Raw genomic sequence first — 17041 nt, forward strand, 5'->3', positions numbered from 1 at the left:
CTAAAATTAGTCCCTAACATTTATTTGAATATTCATTTTGATTACTATTATTTTTTAGAGCATATTAAACTCTAAAGTTTTAGTTTTTTTATCAAAATGACACATGTGGAATGAAAACTGTTGGTTAACTTACAATAAATGCATGTTAGTGACGTAGTATTTATATATGTGCTTAATTGCTGTCATGATACATGTAAAAATCATAGCATGTGTCTCAAATCTTAAAGTTTAACGTTGTAAAGGGACTAAAATCATATTTAGACCACAAAATCCCCCTGAAATCAAAGCATATAATTGCTAGTTTATTCCTCTAAAAACCTTATCTTGATACAATTTGTGTAAGATCAAAGCAAGGAATCGTAACTCCAAAGTCCAGGGTCTGGTTCATGCTGACAAAACCCTTATAAATAGTTTCATTTTCGGCAACATTTTTCATCATCTCTTACCACTCCAAAAAAAACACAGAAGAAAACATTTAACAAGTGTGTCAAATCGACAATAAGATGAAGACACATACTATATTGTCGGTTTTCATCTTATTGCTATGCACTGAAGCCGCCATTGTGCACGGTGCTGATAAGGGGAACGGCAACAGCGACGTTGAGTCTGGTAATTCTAAGGGGAAGCGCAACGGAAATGACAATGGCAATGGCAAAAAGAAGAAGAAAGGCGATGATGAAAATTATGACAACTTGTCACCGTCGAAGTATGGGCAAGAACGAGCCTACTGCAAAGGGAAAAGTGCTTGTTACAAGAAGACACTTGTTTGCCCATCTGAATGCCCTCAAAGGAAACCTAAGAATAACAAGAAGCAAAAGGCTTGTCATATTAACTGTGGCAGCAAATGTGAAGCCACTTGCAAGTGTAAGCATAATCCCTCTAAATTCTAAACCCTAAATCCTAAACCCTAATTTTAAATATACCTAACTAAGGTTATAAATGAGTCGAGTCGAGTTCGAGAATTACTGAACACAACTTCGTTTGAAAAGTTTAAAACTGAGCTTGACTCAACTCGAAAGCTCACGAGATTAAAATTATCATGTTCGAGTCGAACTCGAAATAAAAAATTGAAGCTTGATTCGAGCTTGAAAAAATTTTAATTCGAAATATTCCGAGACTTAGCTTGATTGAAGCTCAAACTCGAGTTCGGTTCAAGCTCGAACTCAAATTCGAACCTGAACCTTAATTACATGAAATACTTATATTATATTTAAAAAAAATAAATATAAATATTCATATTATTAATAATTTAATTTTAAAAAAATAAATGTTTACTTTACTATTTTTTCGAGTTTTTTCGTATCATTAAGAATTTCAGTTGAGTTCAAGTTCAACCTCAAATCCATTCAATTTAAATATTAATCAAACTTTAACTAAGTCAATTTTTCGTGATCTATTCCATCTTATTTGGAGCCTATACTTAATAAACTAGCTTGGACTGATTCTAAAATTCTCATTTTAATTATGTACGTTTTCAGGGAGGAAACCAAAATGTGATGGCTACGGTTCTCTTTGCTACGACCCTCGTTTCGTTGGTGGTGATGGAGTTATGTTCTACTTCCATGGAGCAAAAGATGGGAACTTCGCCATTGTCTCAGACGATAAGCTTCAAATCAATGCTCATTTCATCGGCACCCGACCACTAGGAAGGACTCGTGATTTCACATGGGTGCAAGCCTTGGCCGTCATGTTCGACACCCACACTCTCGTCATTTCAGCAAATAGAGTCTCGCACTGGGACGACGACGTCGACGCTATCACCGTCCAGTTCGACGGCGAGACCGTCAATGTCCCGTATGACGGAGAAGCAGAATGGAACAACGGCGACGCATTGGTCGAAAGAACCGACGACAAAAACAGCATCCAAGTCAAGATATCCGGATTGGTGGAGATGCACATAAGGGTGAGACCAATCGGGAAAGAAGAAAACAGGGTTCACAAGTATAAAATACCAGAAGACGATGCGTTTGCTCACTTGGAAACGCAGTTCAAATTCGAAAACTTGAGCGACGAAGTTGAAGGAGTGTTGGGAAAAACGTACCGCCCAGGGTACGTTAGCCCGGTGAAGAGAGGAGTGCCGATGCCGATGATGGGCGGGGAAGATAAGTACCAAACCCCATATCTGTTCTCGACTTTCTGCAATGCTTGCACGTTCAAGAGGCCATCTGGATCACTTGCCACTATCTGATTTGGGCTTCATTTTCTTCATCTTCATGCTGCTAATGATCAACACGAAGACTAAACTTGTTGTCTGCGGTGAACCAATTTGTTTCAATTATCATGTTTTGCATGTTTTTACATTTTATACTTCTGATATTGTAAAAGAATAAGGGCCATATGAAAATTGCCCACTCTATTATTTTTCACGTACTACGAATATTTCTTAATAATAAATCATTAAAACCCTACTACATTGAACATAGGTTATAAGAGGATTGTTAAAATCATTAAAACCCTAAACTCTCAATTTTTAAAAAAATTATATATCAAACAGATCGTATCATAAACTTTTAAATTTTACTAAACGAAATTCAAATAACAGTCCATATTTTTTCATTCTTTGATCATCTTCGCATATCTTTCAACGATTCATTAAAGAAAAAGGATAGGAGATTGCCATGATGCAGGCCAGCGCCCATATCTCTAAAAAGGGGCGCCCATATCCGTATAGAAATGTAATATTCTGTACTTAAGGTCCTAAGGACGTGAGTTCGAATTAACGTGTCAAACTATATATTTTAAAATATAATATAATTTCATTAGATCATATCGTGACATAAAAATATCTATTAATGTATGGTATGTAACATGTTTTTCTTCTTTCTGTTTAAGGATGTAAATTTGAATATAACAAAAACACATCGGGTAACTAATAGATGTACATTGTACATGTACTTATGGTTTCTCATATTTTCAGAAGTAATTTATATCACACATTAATTTTTTTAATTTAAAATGAAATGTCCCCACTTGTTGTGACATTCTCTTTTACAACAAGCCATGCAATCTAAGCTGGCGCCCCATGAATTTGTCGTTTGTTTAATGGAGTTGACTTGAACTATTCTCTCTAGAACTTAGTTAATGCAACTTGTCATTACTGAAAGTTTAAGTTTCTGGAGTTTCAAGAGAAGACTATTCAGGGTTTACCGGAAGAGGAAGAAGAGAAGAGTATTCAAGTAGTAATATTAAAAGGGTGTGGGCGGTCTAGCTGTGTGGGTAGAGATGATCGAGGCGGCGGATGGGTCAATCACTCCTCTAAAAATTTAAAATTAATATATATTTTAAATTTTTTTCTATATATATTTTTGTTGAAAATCTACGTTCGTCCCTCAAATTTTAAAAAATAATACATTTTTAAAATTTTAAAAATTCATCCATCTAATATAAATTTATCTGTCTGTCATGAGTGCGGTCAATGCGCACCGGAAAAACTTTATTTATTTATTCTACGAAACTATGGGATGGGATCGATGGCGCCGTTATCGGAGGCTTGGGTCACATGATAAAGCGTTGATGTCAGTTAGTGCTTGAGCTTGAAGAATCAAAGTTATTACTATTTTGCATCCCAAAGTCTGCGTCTCCAATCTCAAGCTAAGTTTATTAATATCATAATTTATTATTTCTAACCTTCACTATTGTATTGGTTGTGGTAATAAGATATATTATATTTAAAAAAAATAAGTTTAAATCTTTTATTATTAGGAGAAATGATCATAAATTTTAAATATGAAAAAAATAAACCGTATTTGATATTGTGTTTTTATTCGAATCGTATATATCAATTTAATAGAATTAATCGTCTCATTATCTTATTATTGAGTATAAAATTATCGAATAATAGAGTTGTGACTTGAATTTCATATTAATCTGACTTAAAATTTTATAGTATAATTTATTTTTAAAACATTAAAATGGAGAAAATTTGAGATTTATGGTATAGAAATTGTCGCATAATTTGAATGCGTATAGAACTATAAAGTTGATTAAAAGCAGATTTTTTTTTTTATTATATAAGTTTCATTTATAATAAAATAGTTATTTTATAAAATATATGTATAAACTTGAATTTTTTTTCCAACATTAATAAAATTTATCTCCTTTATATGTGATTTTTTTTCATTTAAGGTTTTCTAGGTGAAATCTTAATATTTCTTCTATTTATTTTTAAAATTCATGTATTTAAATAAATAATATAAAAAAGTACATATAAATTTTGAAACTATTTTATTTTAGAAAAAATTAAGCTAAATGAATGATTATTATTCTTTGAGGTATTGGATTTGAGCACATTATATATCAAGGATATCTGAGCTCTCATTATCAAATGGATTGAGAGTATTTTGAATATATCCTATCTAGGGATGGGTATGGGTCAAGTTTCAGCCAATATGACTAGACTCGAAAATTTTACATCCTTCACCCGACCTGACCCGACCCGAAAAATATATACCCTCCACCTGACCCGACTTTTTGATATAAAGTTCGAACCCAATCCGATCTGACCCGAAATAATGATAAAATATTATTTTTTATTCAATAAAAACTTTGATTTAATTGAAAAAAATAATATATAGAGGGGTATTATTGTAATTATTTCTAAATATATAAGGTAAAATTATATTTTTTGAGTCGGGTCATGTATTTTTCATCATAAACTCGAATCCGACCCGACTTGACCCGAACTCAAATTTTTTAAAAACCCGACACGATCGGGTCGGGTCGGAACCCGTCGGGTTCAGGTCCCATGCCCATCCCTAATCCTATCTTACAATCACCCTTAGGTTAATCAAAAAAATATATTTTACCTTAAATATTATTTTTATTTCGCGAAACCTTTTTATAAAATTAGGACTCTATAAATAATTAATGTTCATTCTTCTTATGAGATTAATCTGTGATTCATATAATATTATTTTCAATGCATATATAAATATAAATATAAAATGCTCCAACTATTCTCTAAATATTAAAAAATATAATCCAACATGTCCATATTAAATCACCCCAAAACCCATGTTCAACACTTATATCGTAATTCTAAGTAACAAAAATATAAATGAGAAGAAGAACTATTTCCCAACTCTCTTTGTTATGGAAAGAAGAAATTCCACATGGCTTTAGCCGTATTTGCAGGCAAAATGGCCGCCCAACTGGCCTTTATATAGAGCTTCCCTAACACCATGCCTCAACCCATTTCTTCTCCAAACTGAAAAAACATTTGAAGATCAGTACAAGGAGAAGAAAAAACCCAAATCCTTGCTTATAAAAACACACACAGACATGGAAAGAAGATGGTCTTTCCTCTTGGCAGCCCTTGCCCTATTTTTTCATTTCCATGGAAGCTACCAATGCGCAAGGCAACAGCAAGAAGAAGGCACCGTACGATGCTGCTTCGACGCATTACGATGTTTTGGCACCAAGCAGTAGCGGACGAGAACGAGTTTATTGCCAAGCGAGAGGAGCCTGTAATGGAAAGGTACTCACATGTCCCAAACAATGCCCTCAAAGGAAGCCCAAGAAGAACAAGAAGGTCAAAGGATGCTTCTTTGATTGCAGCAGCAAATGCGATGTCACTTGCAAATGTAAGTATATATGTGCACATATATGTTGTTGGATCATAAACTTGATCCATTATGGGAGCCTAAACCCAAACCCAAACTAAATTGATGTCATTACTTACATCATTTAATTAAAGATGTCATTGCTTACATCATTTAATTAATGATGTCATTGCTTACATCAATTTAGTTAGGTGAGAGTTAGATATTTGTTGAATTTGTAATGGTTTAAATTAGTTTATTTGTGTGGGTGTAGGATTGTTCTTGAGTAGTATAAATACCCCTTCCCATTTTAGTTTTAAGCATAAAGAAAAATTAAGAGCTTCTAAGTGAGTGAAGAAGCAAAGTCTTATAAGAGTGAGTTGTAGTTCTTGTTTTCGAGTGAGAGTACTCTTGTAATATTTGTTTGAGTTTCAATAAAAGTTGTTTGTGTGAGCGTTTTATTTCCAACAAAGTGGCATCAGAGCGAGTTGGAAAGATCGAAGGTCTCGACGAGAGGAATACGCCGCCGCCAGAATTTTCTCAATCTGAGTTCTGACGCACCGCCACGCACCGCCGGAAGACTGCTGCCAGAAAATCGAGTTGACTCACCGAGTTGAGCCGATTCAGCCGAGTTGGAGCCCTTGACCGAGGTGTCCAAGTCCCTCCAAAGTTTTTTTTTTTTTCATCGTTCCGGATTCATCCGTGCAATCGGATTTTACAAAATCTCATTATATTGAGAGATATGGCAAATGGTATGGCACCATTCCAAGTTCCGACACTCAACAACAACAACTACGACAATTGGAGTATCAAATGAAGGCACTTCTTGGATCACAAGATGTGTGGGATATCATAGAGAAAGGCTATAATGAGCCTGCGGATGATGTTTTTTGCTACTCTTACACCAGATCAAAAGACAACTTTGAAGGATTCAAGAAAGAGAGACAAGAAGGCTCTCTACCTCATCTATCAAGCATTAGATGATGATGGTTTTGAAAAGATTTCAAGTGCAAGCTCTAGCAAGGAAGCGTGGGAGAAGCTGCAAACCTCTTACAAAGGATCCGAGCAAGTGAAGAAGGTTCGTCTCCAAACATTAAGAGGTGAATTCGAATCCTTAAACATGAAAGCATCTGAGTCTATTTCAGATTATTTCTCAAGAGTAGTAGCTGTTTCTAATCAATTAAAAGAAATGGTGAAAAGTTAGACGATGTGAGGATAATAGAGAAGATACTCCGTTCGTTGGATCCCAAATTTGAGCACATCGTCGTGACGATTGAAGAAACTAAAGACTTGGAAGAAATGAAGATCGAACAGCTCCAAGGATCATTGCAAGCATACGAAGAGAAGCATAAAAAGAAGCATGAGTTTACTGAACAACTCCTCAAGCTGCAACTCAAGGATATGCATGAGAGCCAACGCAATGATAGAAACCAACGTGGCCAAGGCAGAGGTAGAGGCCATGGACGAGGTGGAAGTCGAGGTCGTGGACGAGGCTGGAATTACAACAATAACAATTCCAACAACAACTATGAGAAAGGAGAAAGCTCAACACGAGGCCGTGGAAGAATTATCCAAACTCAAAGTATGACAAATCTCAAATTCGATGTTATAATTGTCAAAAATTTGGGCATTATGCTTCAGAATGTAGAGCTCCCAACAACAAAATTGAGGAGAAGGCCAATTACGTGGAGGAAAAGACAGATGGCAAAGAAACTCTTCTTCTAGCACGAAGGAAACTGATGGTGGCCAAGCAAAATCCTGGTATCTGACAGTGGTGCAAGCAATCACATGTGTGGAAGGAAAGACATGTTTGTGGAGCTAGACGAGTCAGTAAGTGGAAATGTTTCATTTGGAGATGATTCCACAATAGCAGTGAAAGGGAGAGGTAACATTCTTATCCGTTTGAAAGATGGGAGACATCAATTTATTTCAAATGTCTACTATGTGCCCAATATGAAAAGTAACATTTTAAGTTTAGGGCAACTGGTAGAGAAAGGTTATGATATTCATATGAATAATTATAATCTTTCTATAAAAGATATAAGATAACTTCATTGCTAAAGTGCCGATGTCAAAGAATAGAATGTTCTTGATCAATATACAAATGATGTTGCAAAGTGCCTGAAAGCTTGCTACAAAGATGCATCATGGCTTTGGCATCTTCGATTTGGGCATCTCAATTTTGGAGGTCTAGAGCTATTATCTAAGAAGGAGATGGTGAAACTACCTCACATCAACCAACCTGACCAACTCTGTGAAGGGTGTCTAGTCGGGAAACAATTCAGGAAAAGCTTTCCAAAGGAGTCAGAGACAAGAGCTAAGAAGCCACTTGAGCTCATCCATACCGATGTGTGTGGACCGATCAAGCCAAGTTCTCTCGGTAACAATAACTATTTTCTTCTCTTCATTGATGATTTTTCAAGAAAAACCTGGGTATATTTCTTGAAACAGAAGTCAGAAGTTTTTGAAGTATTCAAGAAGTTCAAAGCAGCAGTGGAGAGAGAAAGCGGTAGAAAGATCAAAGCCATGAGATCCGATCGAGGTGGAATTTACTTCCAGGGAGTTTCAAGAGTTCTGTGAAGCAAATGGAATTCGTCGACCAATGACAGTTCCTAGATCCCCCCAGCAAAATGGTGTGGCAGAAAGAAAGATAGAACAATCCTAGACATGGCACGAAGCATGCTCAAAGCAAGAAACTACCCAAAGAATTTTGGGCGGAAGCAGTATCGTGTGCAGTCTACTTGTCAAATCGATCTCCAACAAGAAGTGTATGGGGAAAGACACCGCAAGAGGCATGGAGTGGAAGAAAGCCTGGCATTTCCCACTTGAGAACCTTTGGAAGTATAGCCCATGTTCACGTACCAGACGAGAGAAGAACGAAGCTTGATGATAAAAGCGAGAGTTTATCTTCATCGGATATGATGCTAATTCGAAGGGCTACAAGTTACAATCCAGACAATAAGAAGTTTGTGATTAGTCGAGATGTGGTCTTCAACGAAGAAGGAGAATGGGATTTTAACTCCCATACAGATGACTTCAATTTCTTTCCTCAGTTTGAAGAAGATGAGCAGACAATGAGGGAGCAACTAGATGAATCTCAACAAGAGCTTGCAACTCCACCCACTTCACCAACATCAACCACTCAAGGAGACTCATCACCTTCATCATCGTCAAGTGGGAGTCAAAGTGAAAGAGTTGTGCAACGAACAAGAAGCCTTAGAGATCTCTATGAGGTAACTGAACGACAAGATAATCTTACATTATTTTGTCTGTTTGCCGATTGTGAACCAGTGAGCTTTCAAGAAGCGGTACAAGAAAAAATGGAGAGATGCGATGGACGAAGAAATCAAGGCCATCGAGAAGAATGACACATGGGAACTTACCTCACTTCCCAAGGGACATAAGGCGATAGGTGTCAAATGGGTGTACAAAACAAAGCAAACGCCAAAGAGATTGAAAGGCACAAGGCGAGGCTAGTTGCTAAAGGCTATAGTCAAAAGGCTGGAATTGACTATGATGAGGTATTTGCTCCTGTTGCTCGATTGGAGACTATCAGACTAATCATTTCTTTGGCAGCTCAAAACAAGTGGAAGATACAACAGATGGATGTAAAGTCTGCCTTCCTAAATGGAGTTCTTGAAGAGGAACTTTACATTCAGCAACCATCAGGCTATGAAGTCAAAGGGCATGAAGACAGGTGTTGAAGTTGAAGAAGGCTCTTTACGGCTAAAACAAGCACCAAGGGCATGGAATAGCCGAATCGACAAGTACTTCCAAGAGAATGCTTCAACAAATGTCCCTACGAGCATGCTCTATATATCAAGATCAAAGATGAAGATATTTGATCGTGTGCCTCTACGTGGACGATTTGATCTTCACTGGAAGCAACCCAACATGTTTAATGAATTCAAGGATGTGATGATGAAAGAATTCGAGATGACAGACATGGGGCTCATGGCGTACTACCTTGGCATTGAAGTTAAGCAACAAAATGATGGAATTTTCATTTCACAGGAAAGCTATGCAAAGGAGATACTGAAGAAGTTCAAGATGGAGAACTGTAAGCCAATAAGCACACCGGCAGAATACGGGATCAAGATGACCAAACATGAAGAAGGCGAAAGTGTAGATCCAACATTCTTCAAAAGTTTGGTAGGAAGTCTACGCTATCTAACTTGCACGAGACCCGATATTCTTCACGCAGTTGGATTGGTTAGTCGCTATATGGAATCCCCAACAACCACCCATTTTAAAGCCGCAAAGAGAATTCTTCGCTATCTGAAAGGTACAATTGACTTTGGCTTGTTCTATTCAGTTTCTAATGATTACAAGCTTGTTGGATATAGCGACAGTGATTGGGGTGGAGACATAGATAATCGAAGGAGCACTACTGGATTCGTATTTTCATGGGAGATATTGCATTCACATGGATGTCAAAGAAACAACCGATTGTCACATTATCCACTTGTGAAGCGGAATATGTTGCGCTACCTCATGTGTTTGTCATGCAATTTGGCTTAGAAATCTATTGAAGGAGATTGTTTGATACAAGAAGAGCCTACCAAGGTTTGTGTCGACAACAAGTCAGCCATTGCCTTAGCGAAGAATCCAGTATTCCATGATCGAAGCAAGCACATTGATATTCGCTACCACTATATAAGGGAGTGTTGCAAGAAAAGATGTGGAAGTTGAATATGTGAAGTCACAAGATCAAGTTGCTGATATTTTTACCAAGCCACTGACCAGCGAAGACTTCTTAAGATTAAGGAACCTACTAGGGGTCACGAGATCAAGTTTAAGGGAGGGTGTTGGATCATAAACTTGATCCATTATGGGAGCCTAAACCCAAACCCAAACTAAATTGATGTCATTACTTACATCATTTAATTAAGATGTCATTGCTTACATCATTTAATTAATGATGTCATTGCTTACATCAATTTAGTTAGGTGAGAGTTAGATATTTGTTGAATTTGTAATGGTTTAAATTAGTTTATTTGTGTGGTGTAGGATTGTTCTTGAGTAGTATAAATACCCCTTCCCATTTTAGTTTTAAGCATAAAGAAAAATTAAGAGCTTCTAAGTGAGTGAAGAAGCAAGTCTTATAAGAGTGAGTTGTAGTTCTTGTTTTCGAGTGAGAGTACTCTTGTAATATTTGTTTGAGTTTCAATAAAAGTTGTTTGTGTGAGCGTTTTATTTCCAACATATGTATGTATGTTAATGTATGTATGATGATGAATCGAAGTTCTTTGACAGGGAGAAAGCCGAACTGTAATGGATACGGGTCTCTATGTTATGATCCGAGGTTTGTTGGTGGTGATGGGGTTATGTTCTACTTCCATGGACCAAGGGAGGAAACTTCGCCATTGTATCGGACGATAACCTCCAAATCAATGCGCATTTCATCGGAACTCGACCGGAAGGACGAACACGAGACTATACGTGGGTGCAAGCCCTCGCCATCATGTTCGACAAGCACAATCTAGTCCTTGCGGCGGAGAGGGTGTCTAAATGGGATGACAGCTTCGATGCTCTCATCGTACGATGGGACGGCGAGGACGTAAACCTACCGACCGAAGGAGATGCCGAATGGAGGACTAATACCGAAGAAAGGGAAGTGATAGTCGAAAGGACAGATGAAACCAACGGCGTTAAAGTCACGGTTGCGGGGCTGGCGGAGTTGAACGTAAGAGTTAGAGCCATAGGTGAACATGAGAACAAGGTTCACAATTACCAGTTGCCCGCTGATGATGCCTTTGCACATTTGGAGACACAGTTCAAGTTCACCCAACTGAGCCCTCTAGTGGAAGGAGTTTGGAAAGACTTATCGGCCGGACTAGTTAGCACCGTGAAACGAGGCGTGCCGATGCCGATGATGGGTGGGGAAGACAAATACGTGACATCATCGCTATATTCTCCTCTCTGCAATGCTTGCAGGTTTAAAGGACAAGCCGGTTCAGCTTCAATATAAGGATAAGCACTGATTAAAATAATAAAAAAAGGCATACATGTAATGTATGTGTATTTTGTTTCCTTTGTGATTGAAATTGTAATGTTAATAAGGGCTAAGCTTTTGCCCATGATATTATCATTTATTTTGAACAGATATACACAACTTTTATTGAAATAAGTTTAATTAGTTTGCATATTTCAACAAATAAATTTTAGTCATAACTTAAATAATAATTTTATTTTTATATCTGAAAAAATATCAACTCATACTCAAGAAACTGAGTCAAAGTAGACTTGAGAACTAAATTACTTATCTACTTGAAAGGAAAAAGATTACTATAATAAAGAGCCAGGATGCATTTACAAAGTGTAATTTTTAAATGTTGCATCGATTTAGAATTATCATATGAGTGAAAATATATTATTGAGATTAATTCTTTATTTTTCTACGATGAATACCTTCTCATTCCCAACTATTAGTCTATTTTCATTCATCTAAATCGTGCAAGACTAAAAGAATTTTACACTGTGTAATTGGATCTTATCTCATGTTAAATACATATATGTTCAAAATTGACTCCCAAATTTGAATAACATAACAAACTTTTGTTAGGTATTGACTCAAATTTTAATTATAAATTAAGTTGAATTAGTTGTAATTTATTAACTAAAAAAATAATTGACGATTTCGTTTTTAATTAAACTTTTTATGCAATATTATAATTTTTGATGATCAAATATTTAACTATATAAATAAAGAATACATTTTGGCCTTTCCGAATAATAGAGCAAATTAGTTTTGAAGCTATATAATTTTATTGGAGTATCTGTAATTATATATAATCTTATTGGAGTATCTGTAATTAGGGTATTAGGAAAGTGATTTATGATACTCTAAATTTTGGTATAAATATTGTATCTCATATATTTTGTATCTTGTATGATTTCTACGTCCATAATGAATTTAAATTTTTTATTTTTTTGGCACAAAAGAGTTTAGGTCAGAGGTGGTTCTCTTAGTCTAGGGTCAGGACATATCTAAGACCCAATTGAGATTTACATAGGAATTTATAGATTGACTATCAAAAGTGACGATGGTAGGATTTGAATTTGATCTTATAAACTCAAATTTCTAAATTTAAAATTTCTATTATCCAATGATGACCGTTATATCATTTGTCATCTTATTTAATAAAATGAATTTAAAATTTATATTTTTACAAAATCATCATTTCACCCTTAAAATTCAATGTTCACTATTATGTCATATGTCAAGATCTTCATCCAAGAGCTAGGATTAGTAGATGGAGTTAGTAGTTATCTTTTTCCCTTATAAAATCCCAAAATTACAATCTTATCATTTTTCATCCAGCGGTTTAAATTTAACATGAGAAACCAATTTAAATCCAAATGTCCATATTAAATCTTATCATTTTAAAGCATGAAAATTAAATATTACCATTTCTTTATCATCTAAAAAATATCCCAGATTTCGATTTGAAATTGTTATTCGAGTTTTCTCAAACTTTAATATAAATTTTGTACCAAATATTCGAGTAACACAAAAGTGTCATTCTTAGGGTAAATTATTTATTTATGAATAATATACCTACTTTTCTAAAAATCATTTAGTCCTAGAATTTTTTTCAAATTTATATTTTAGCCACCAGACTTTTAATTTATTCATTTTGGTCACTAACAAAAATTTTGTGTTAGAAATATATCTTGGAAATATCTACATTTTTGGGTATTAAGAAAGTGATTTATGATACTCTAGATTTTAGTATAGATATTTATTTCAACATACATGAGATATCAGTATCTGTATCTGTTTGATTTCTACGTTATAATATTTATCTCATCTATAAAAGTAAAAAAATAAACCATATTAAATTTATCTTTTATGTGTTATCTTATTTTATGTTGTATCATAATATTATTACTATTATTATTTTGTGTAAATTTTTAACAAAATTCATCGTTGGAAGTACGCTAGCGGTGGGGTGGGACAGACAAAGGAAAATTAAAGGTTTTGAACTCGGGAGGTTAACTCGGTTAATGCATGAACTAATGTGATGGGTTCATTTAGTAAGTTTAAAATTTAGATCTAAATGCCAATAATTCATCTCTCGTAAGAAAAATGATTGACACAGAGCCTTAGTGGTGGGAGTTGGAAGACAGCTTGTTTATCAAGCATAAGATGAAACTGCAGTTTTCACTGCCAACTTGCAACTCAATTTCCCAGCAAAAAAGTAAAGCAATACAGTAGTACCCTGTTTATCTTCGCAAGATCCCGGGCCCCATCAGTGGTTGAACTGATCCGTATCTATAATAGAGGGATTAAACTGATCCATTTAAGCACAAGGATTAAACTGGCATAAACCCTACAATAGAGGGACTTAACAGGTACTTTCATCCCAAGAGCGAAAACTAGAAGAATGTTACCTTGAACTTAAATTAGCTTTCCAATGCTGTGAAAAGATAGAGCATCTGAACAAAGCTTCTAAAAAATTGTCGATTCTTACAACAAAATAGATGCTACTGCAAACTGCGTATACTGAACTCAACCAACAACATTTTTGTATATCATTGTATGTGATTTTTGTCCAAGCCAGCATCAATGGTCTACGATCCTAATTGTCTAAGCAACCCTGCAACTCCAATGGCTTGAATTGAGAAACAGCAACTTCAAAAGCCACATTAATATGCTATGATAGTAATTTCGAAATCGTTTTTTCGAGTATATCGATAAATCATCCAAGATTTTGTTACTCTTAAATTCAATTTGATTCTAAATATTTGAACCATCATTATAACACACAGTTTATTCGTAACATCTAAACAGATAAGATATCATTTAATATAAATTTTAATCTTTTATAAAAATGATGTACTATCTAAGTATGGTTATGGGTCGGGTCAGATTAGGTCCTACTTGAATTTAACCCGAATATTAAACTCCCTCTATATGTATTCGATTCGACCTAGATTTAAGAGGGCTTCATCGGATATGAAATTCCACTCAATTTTTTAGTCAAAACTCATACTCAATTGACATGACTTATAATATATATTATTTTCACTATGTAAATTAAGGACATAATTGAAAAAATATATAAAAAAATATTATTGTAATTATCTTTAAATATAAAAGATTATTAATATTATGAAGGATCAATTTTTTAACTTAACTCGAACTTAACTTGATCTATCCTTTAAAATAAAATAATAATAATAATAATAATAGAAAACTTAACCTATCTACAATTTTTAAAACAAATAATCTTTTTATTAAATCGAATCGAATTAAAATACATCAAAATCAAGATAAAATTTATCCCTACTACTATCTCATAAACTATATATATTTTAAAATTAGAGAAAAAATTCTAACCTTAACTTACCGTTATGAACATGGGGAAAATAAATGTTTTTGCCAACAAAATAAATGAACGTAAGAAAAGGGGTATGGGAAAAGGAAAGGCCAGCGAAATACTAATGCAGGAGGGATCATCGGCTTGAATCGAACTGGCGATGGGCAAATCAAGGCCCCACAACGGGCAATTAGCTGTAAAAGGAGGGCCCAATCGCCCAGTTTACCCAATTGGAAACTTGTTTTCTAAGGCACTGCCCATCATGATTCATGTTTATTTGGCTACCCATCCACTCCATTCTCTCCTCTGTTTTTCCTGTTTTTCCAAGCATATAGTTTCCCCAAACAACTCATAAAAAAATTTATCCTCCCGATTTTACGGTTCACTTTGATTAATCCAGATCAACCCGCGTCATACACCTGATTTTAGTGTGTGAGTCTCCCAGCAGAGATTTTCTGCATACCCAAAGGCTCATACTCAAAACCTTACTTAACTGATATCAAGTTGCTTATCACTTGAATCAACCTTTTATTTCGAACTTTAACCTACTTTAATTAAGATTCCGTTGCATACTTGCATTCATATTATTTCAATTATATCTTTCAACGTATTATATCCAAGTTATTCATAAAATAAATAAATATATTTACAGTTCGATAGGATTGTTCTCCTTACAAGTTCTAGATTCAAATTGTTGTATTTATAGGGTGTGTGCTTTAACAATATGTTAAAAAAATTATGAACAAATACCATCTTTTAATTACCAATAAGTATTAAAGAAAACTTAATAAGCATAAGGGAACGTAAAATTTTATGTTACAGAAACTACTATTTCTATTCCTGCTTAAATTGATTGATACATCTGATTAATATAACATTGATATTTTGAGAAACCCAACTAAAAACAAAATTTAAAATCTAATGAATTCATATATGTAAATGACCTAACTTGATCCTCTTGTATCCTCAATAAAACCCCCTCTCCCTTCCAATTGAATCATCCTACACATTTGGTTGAAGGACCACTTCTTCCAGTGCATTTTTCATTGTTTGAGTTGCCCAAAATAACACACCATGAAGCAACAATATGTCTTCACCATCTCTCTTTTCTCATCCTTAGTCCTGCATTGTTCAACAACCCTAGCCCAAGGTCCAGCAGCAGCACCGGCAACATCGAAAAACTCCGGTGGCGGCAGCTCCGGCACCTCCTGGTCCAACGAACGTCACCAAAATCCTCGAAAAGCTGGCCAATTCACCTCTTAATCCGTCTTCTAAAATCCACACAAGTAGCGGATCAGCTATTCGGTCAGCTCAACAACTCCAACAATGGATGACCATGTTCGCACCGACGGACAACGCGTTCTCGAGTCTTAAATCCGGCACGTTGAATTCGCTCTCCGACGAGCAGAAAGTCGAGCTGGTGCAATTCCACGTCCCAACGTACCTCATCTCGAATCAGTTCCAAACTATTAGTAATCCATTGAGAACCCAAGCCGGTGACAGTGGCGATGGCAAGTTCCCTCTCAATATTACGACGTCGGGGAACTCGGTGAACATCACAAGTGGATTGACAAACACTAGTGTTTCCGGCACGATTTACACCGACGGTCAGCTTGCCGTTTATCAAATCGATCACTTCAGCTATGCAAATATTTGCTCCTAGGCCTCCAGCTCCTGCCGGCGCCGGTGAAGTCGAAGAAGAAGAAGGCTTCCGTTGTCGCCGATAGCCCGACGAAACTCCGGCTGATAACCAAAGCGGCCGCCGTACAAACGTAGTCTTGTTTGGTGTTACTGTTGTAGTCGGTGCATTTTATTTGTGACCATGAACATGGGGAAACGAAGACATTGATTTTGATGGGGTGGTTTGATTCAAAGGTGGTGAATGTTTTTACTTTTTTTTCCCTCTTCAATTATTATCATTATAAAATTGAATTTTGATATGTGTTATTTATTATTTGTCTGTGTTGTTAATTTGGTCTTGAAATTCTCATTGTAATTTTTTTTCTGTATATTTCATGTAATTGTGAATTTTGTGGCACTTTGTTTAACTTGCTTATAAAGATTTTGCATCATTGCACATCAATATATATGTTAGAGATGAACATGAGACCTGAATCTGACGGGTTTTGATCTGACTAGATTCGACTCGATCGGGTTAAGTTTTTTTTTTTAATT

The 17041-nt window shown here is 35.4% G+C and overlaps 1 protein-coding gene and 2 pseudogenes across 1 annotated transcript; all 3 read left to right on the forward strand.

Annotated features, from left to right (window-relative positions):
- The first annotated feature begins 503 nt into the window (after positions 1 to 503).
- LOC120199113 lies at positions 504 to 2339 on the forward strand. Its single transcript, XM_039200312.1, has 2 exons — positions 504 to 864; positions 1479 to 2339. The coding sequence occupies exons 1-2, from the start codon at positions 504 to 506 to the stop codon at positions 2186 to 2188; spliced, it is 1071 nt and encodes a 356-aa protein (XP_039056243.1). The 3' UTR covers positions 2189 to 2339.
- A 2996-nt stretch (positions 2340 to 5335) lies between these two features.
- LOC120199121 lies at positions 5336 to 11511 on the forward strand (annotated as a pseudogene).
- Positions 11512 to 15814: 4303 nt separating this feature from the next.
- Positions 15815 to 16833, forward strand: LOC120203221 (annotated as a pseudogene).
- The last annotated feature ends 208 nt before the right edge of the window (positions 16834 to 17041 follow it).

Source organism: Hibiscus syriacus, unplaced genomic scaffold (genome assembly GCF_006381635.1).
Source record: "Hibiscus syriacus cultivar Baekdansim isolate YM2019G1 unplaced genomic scaffold, ASM638163v2 tig00000340_pilon, whole genome shotgun sequence".
Classification (NCBI taxonomy): domain Eukaryota; kingdom Viridiplantae; phylum Streptophyta; class Magnoliopsida; order Malvales; family Malvaceae; genus Hibiscus; species Hibiscus syriacus.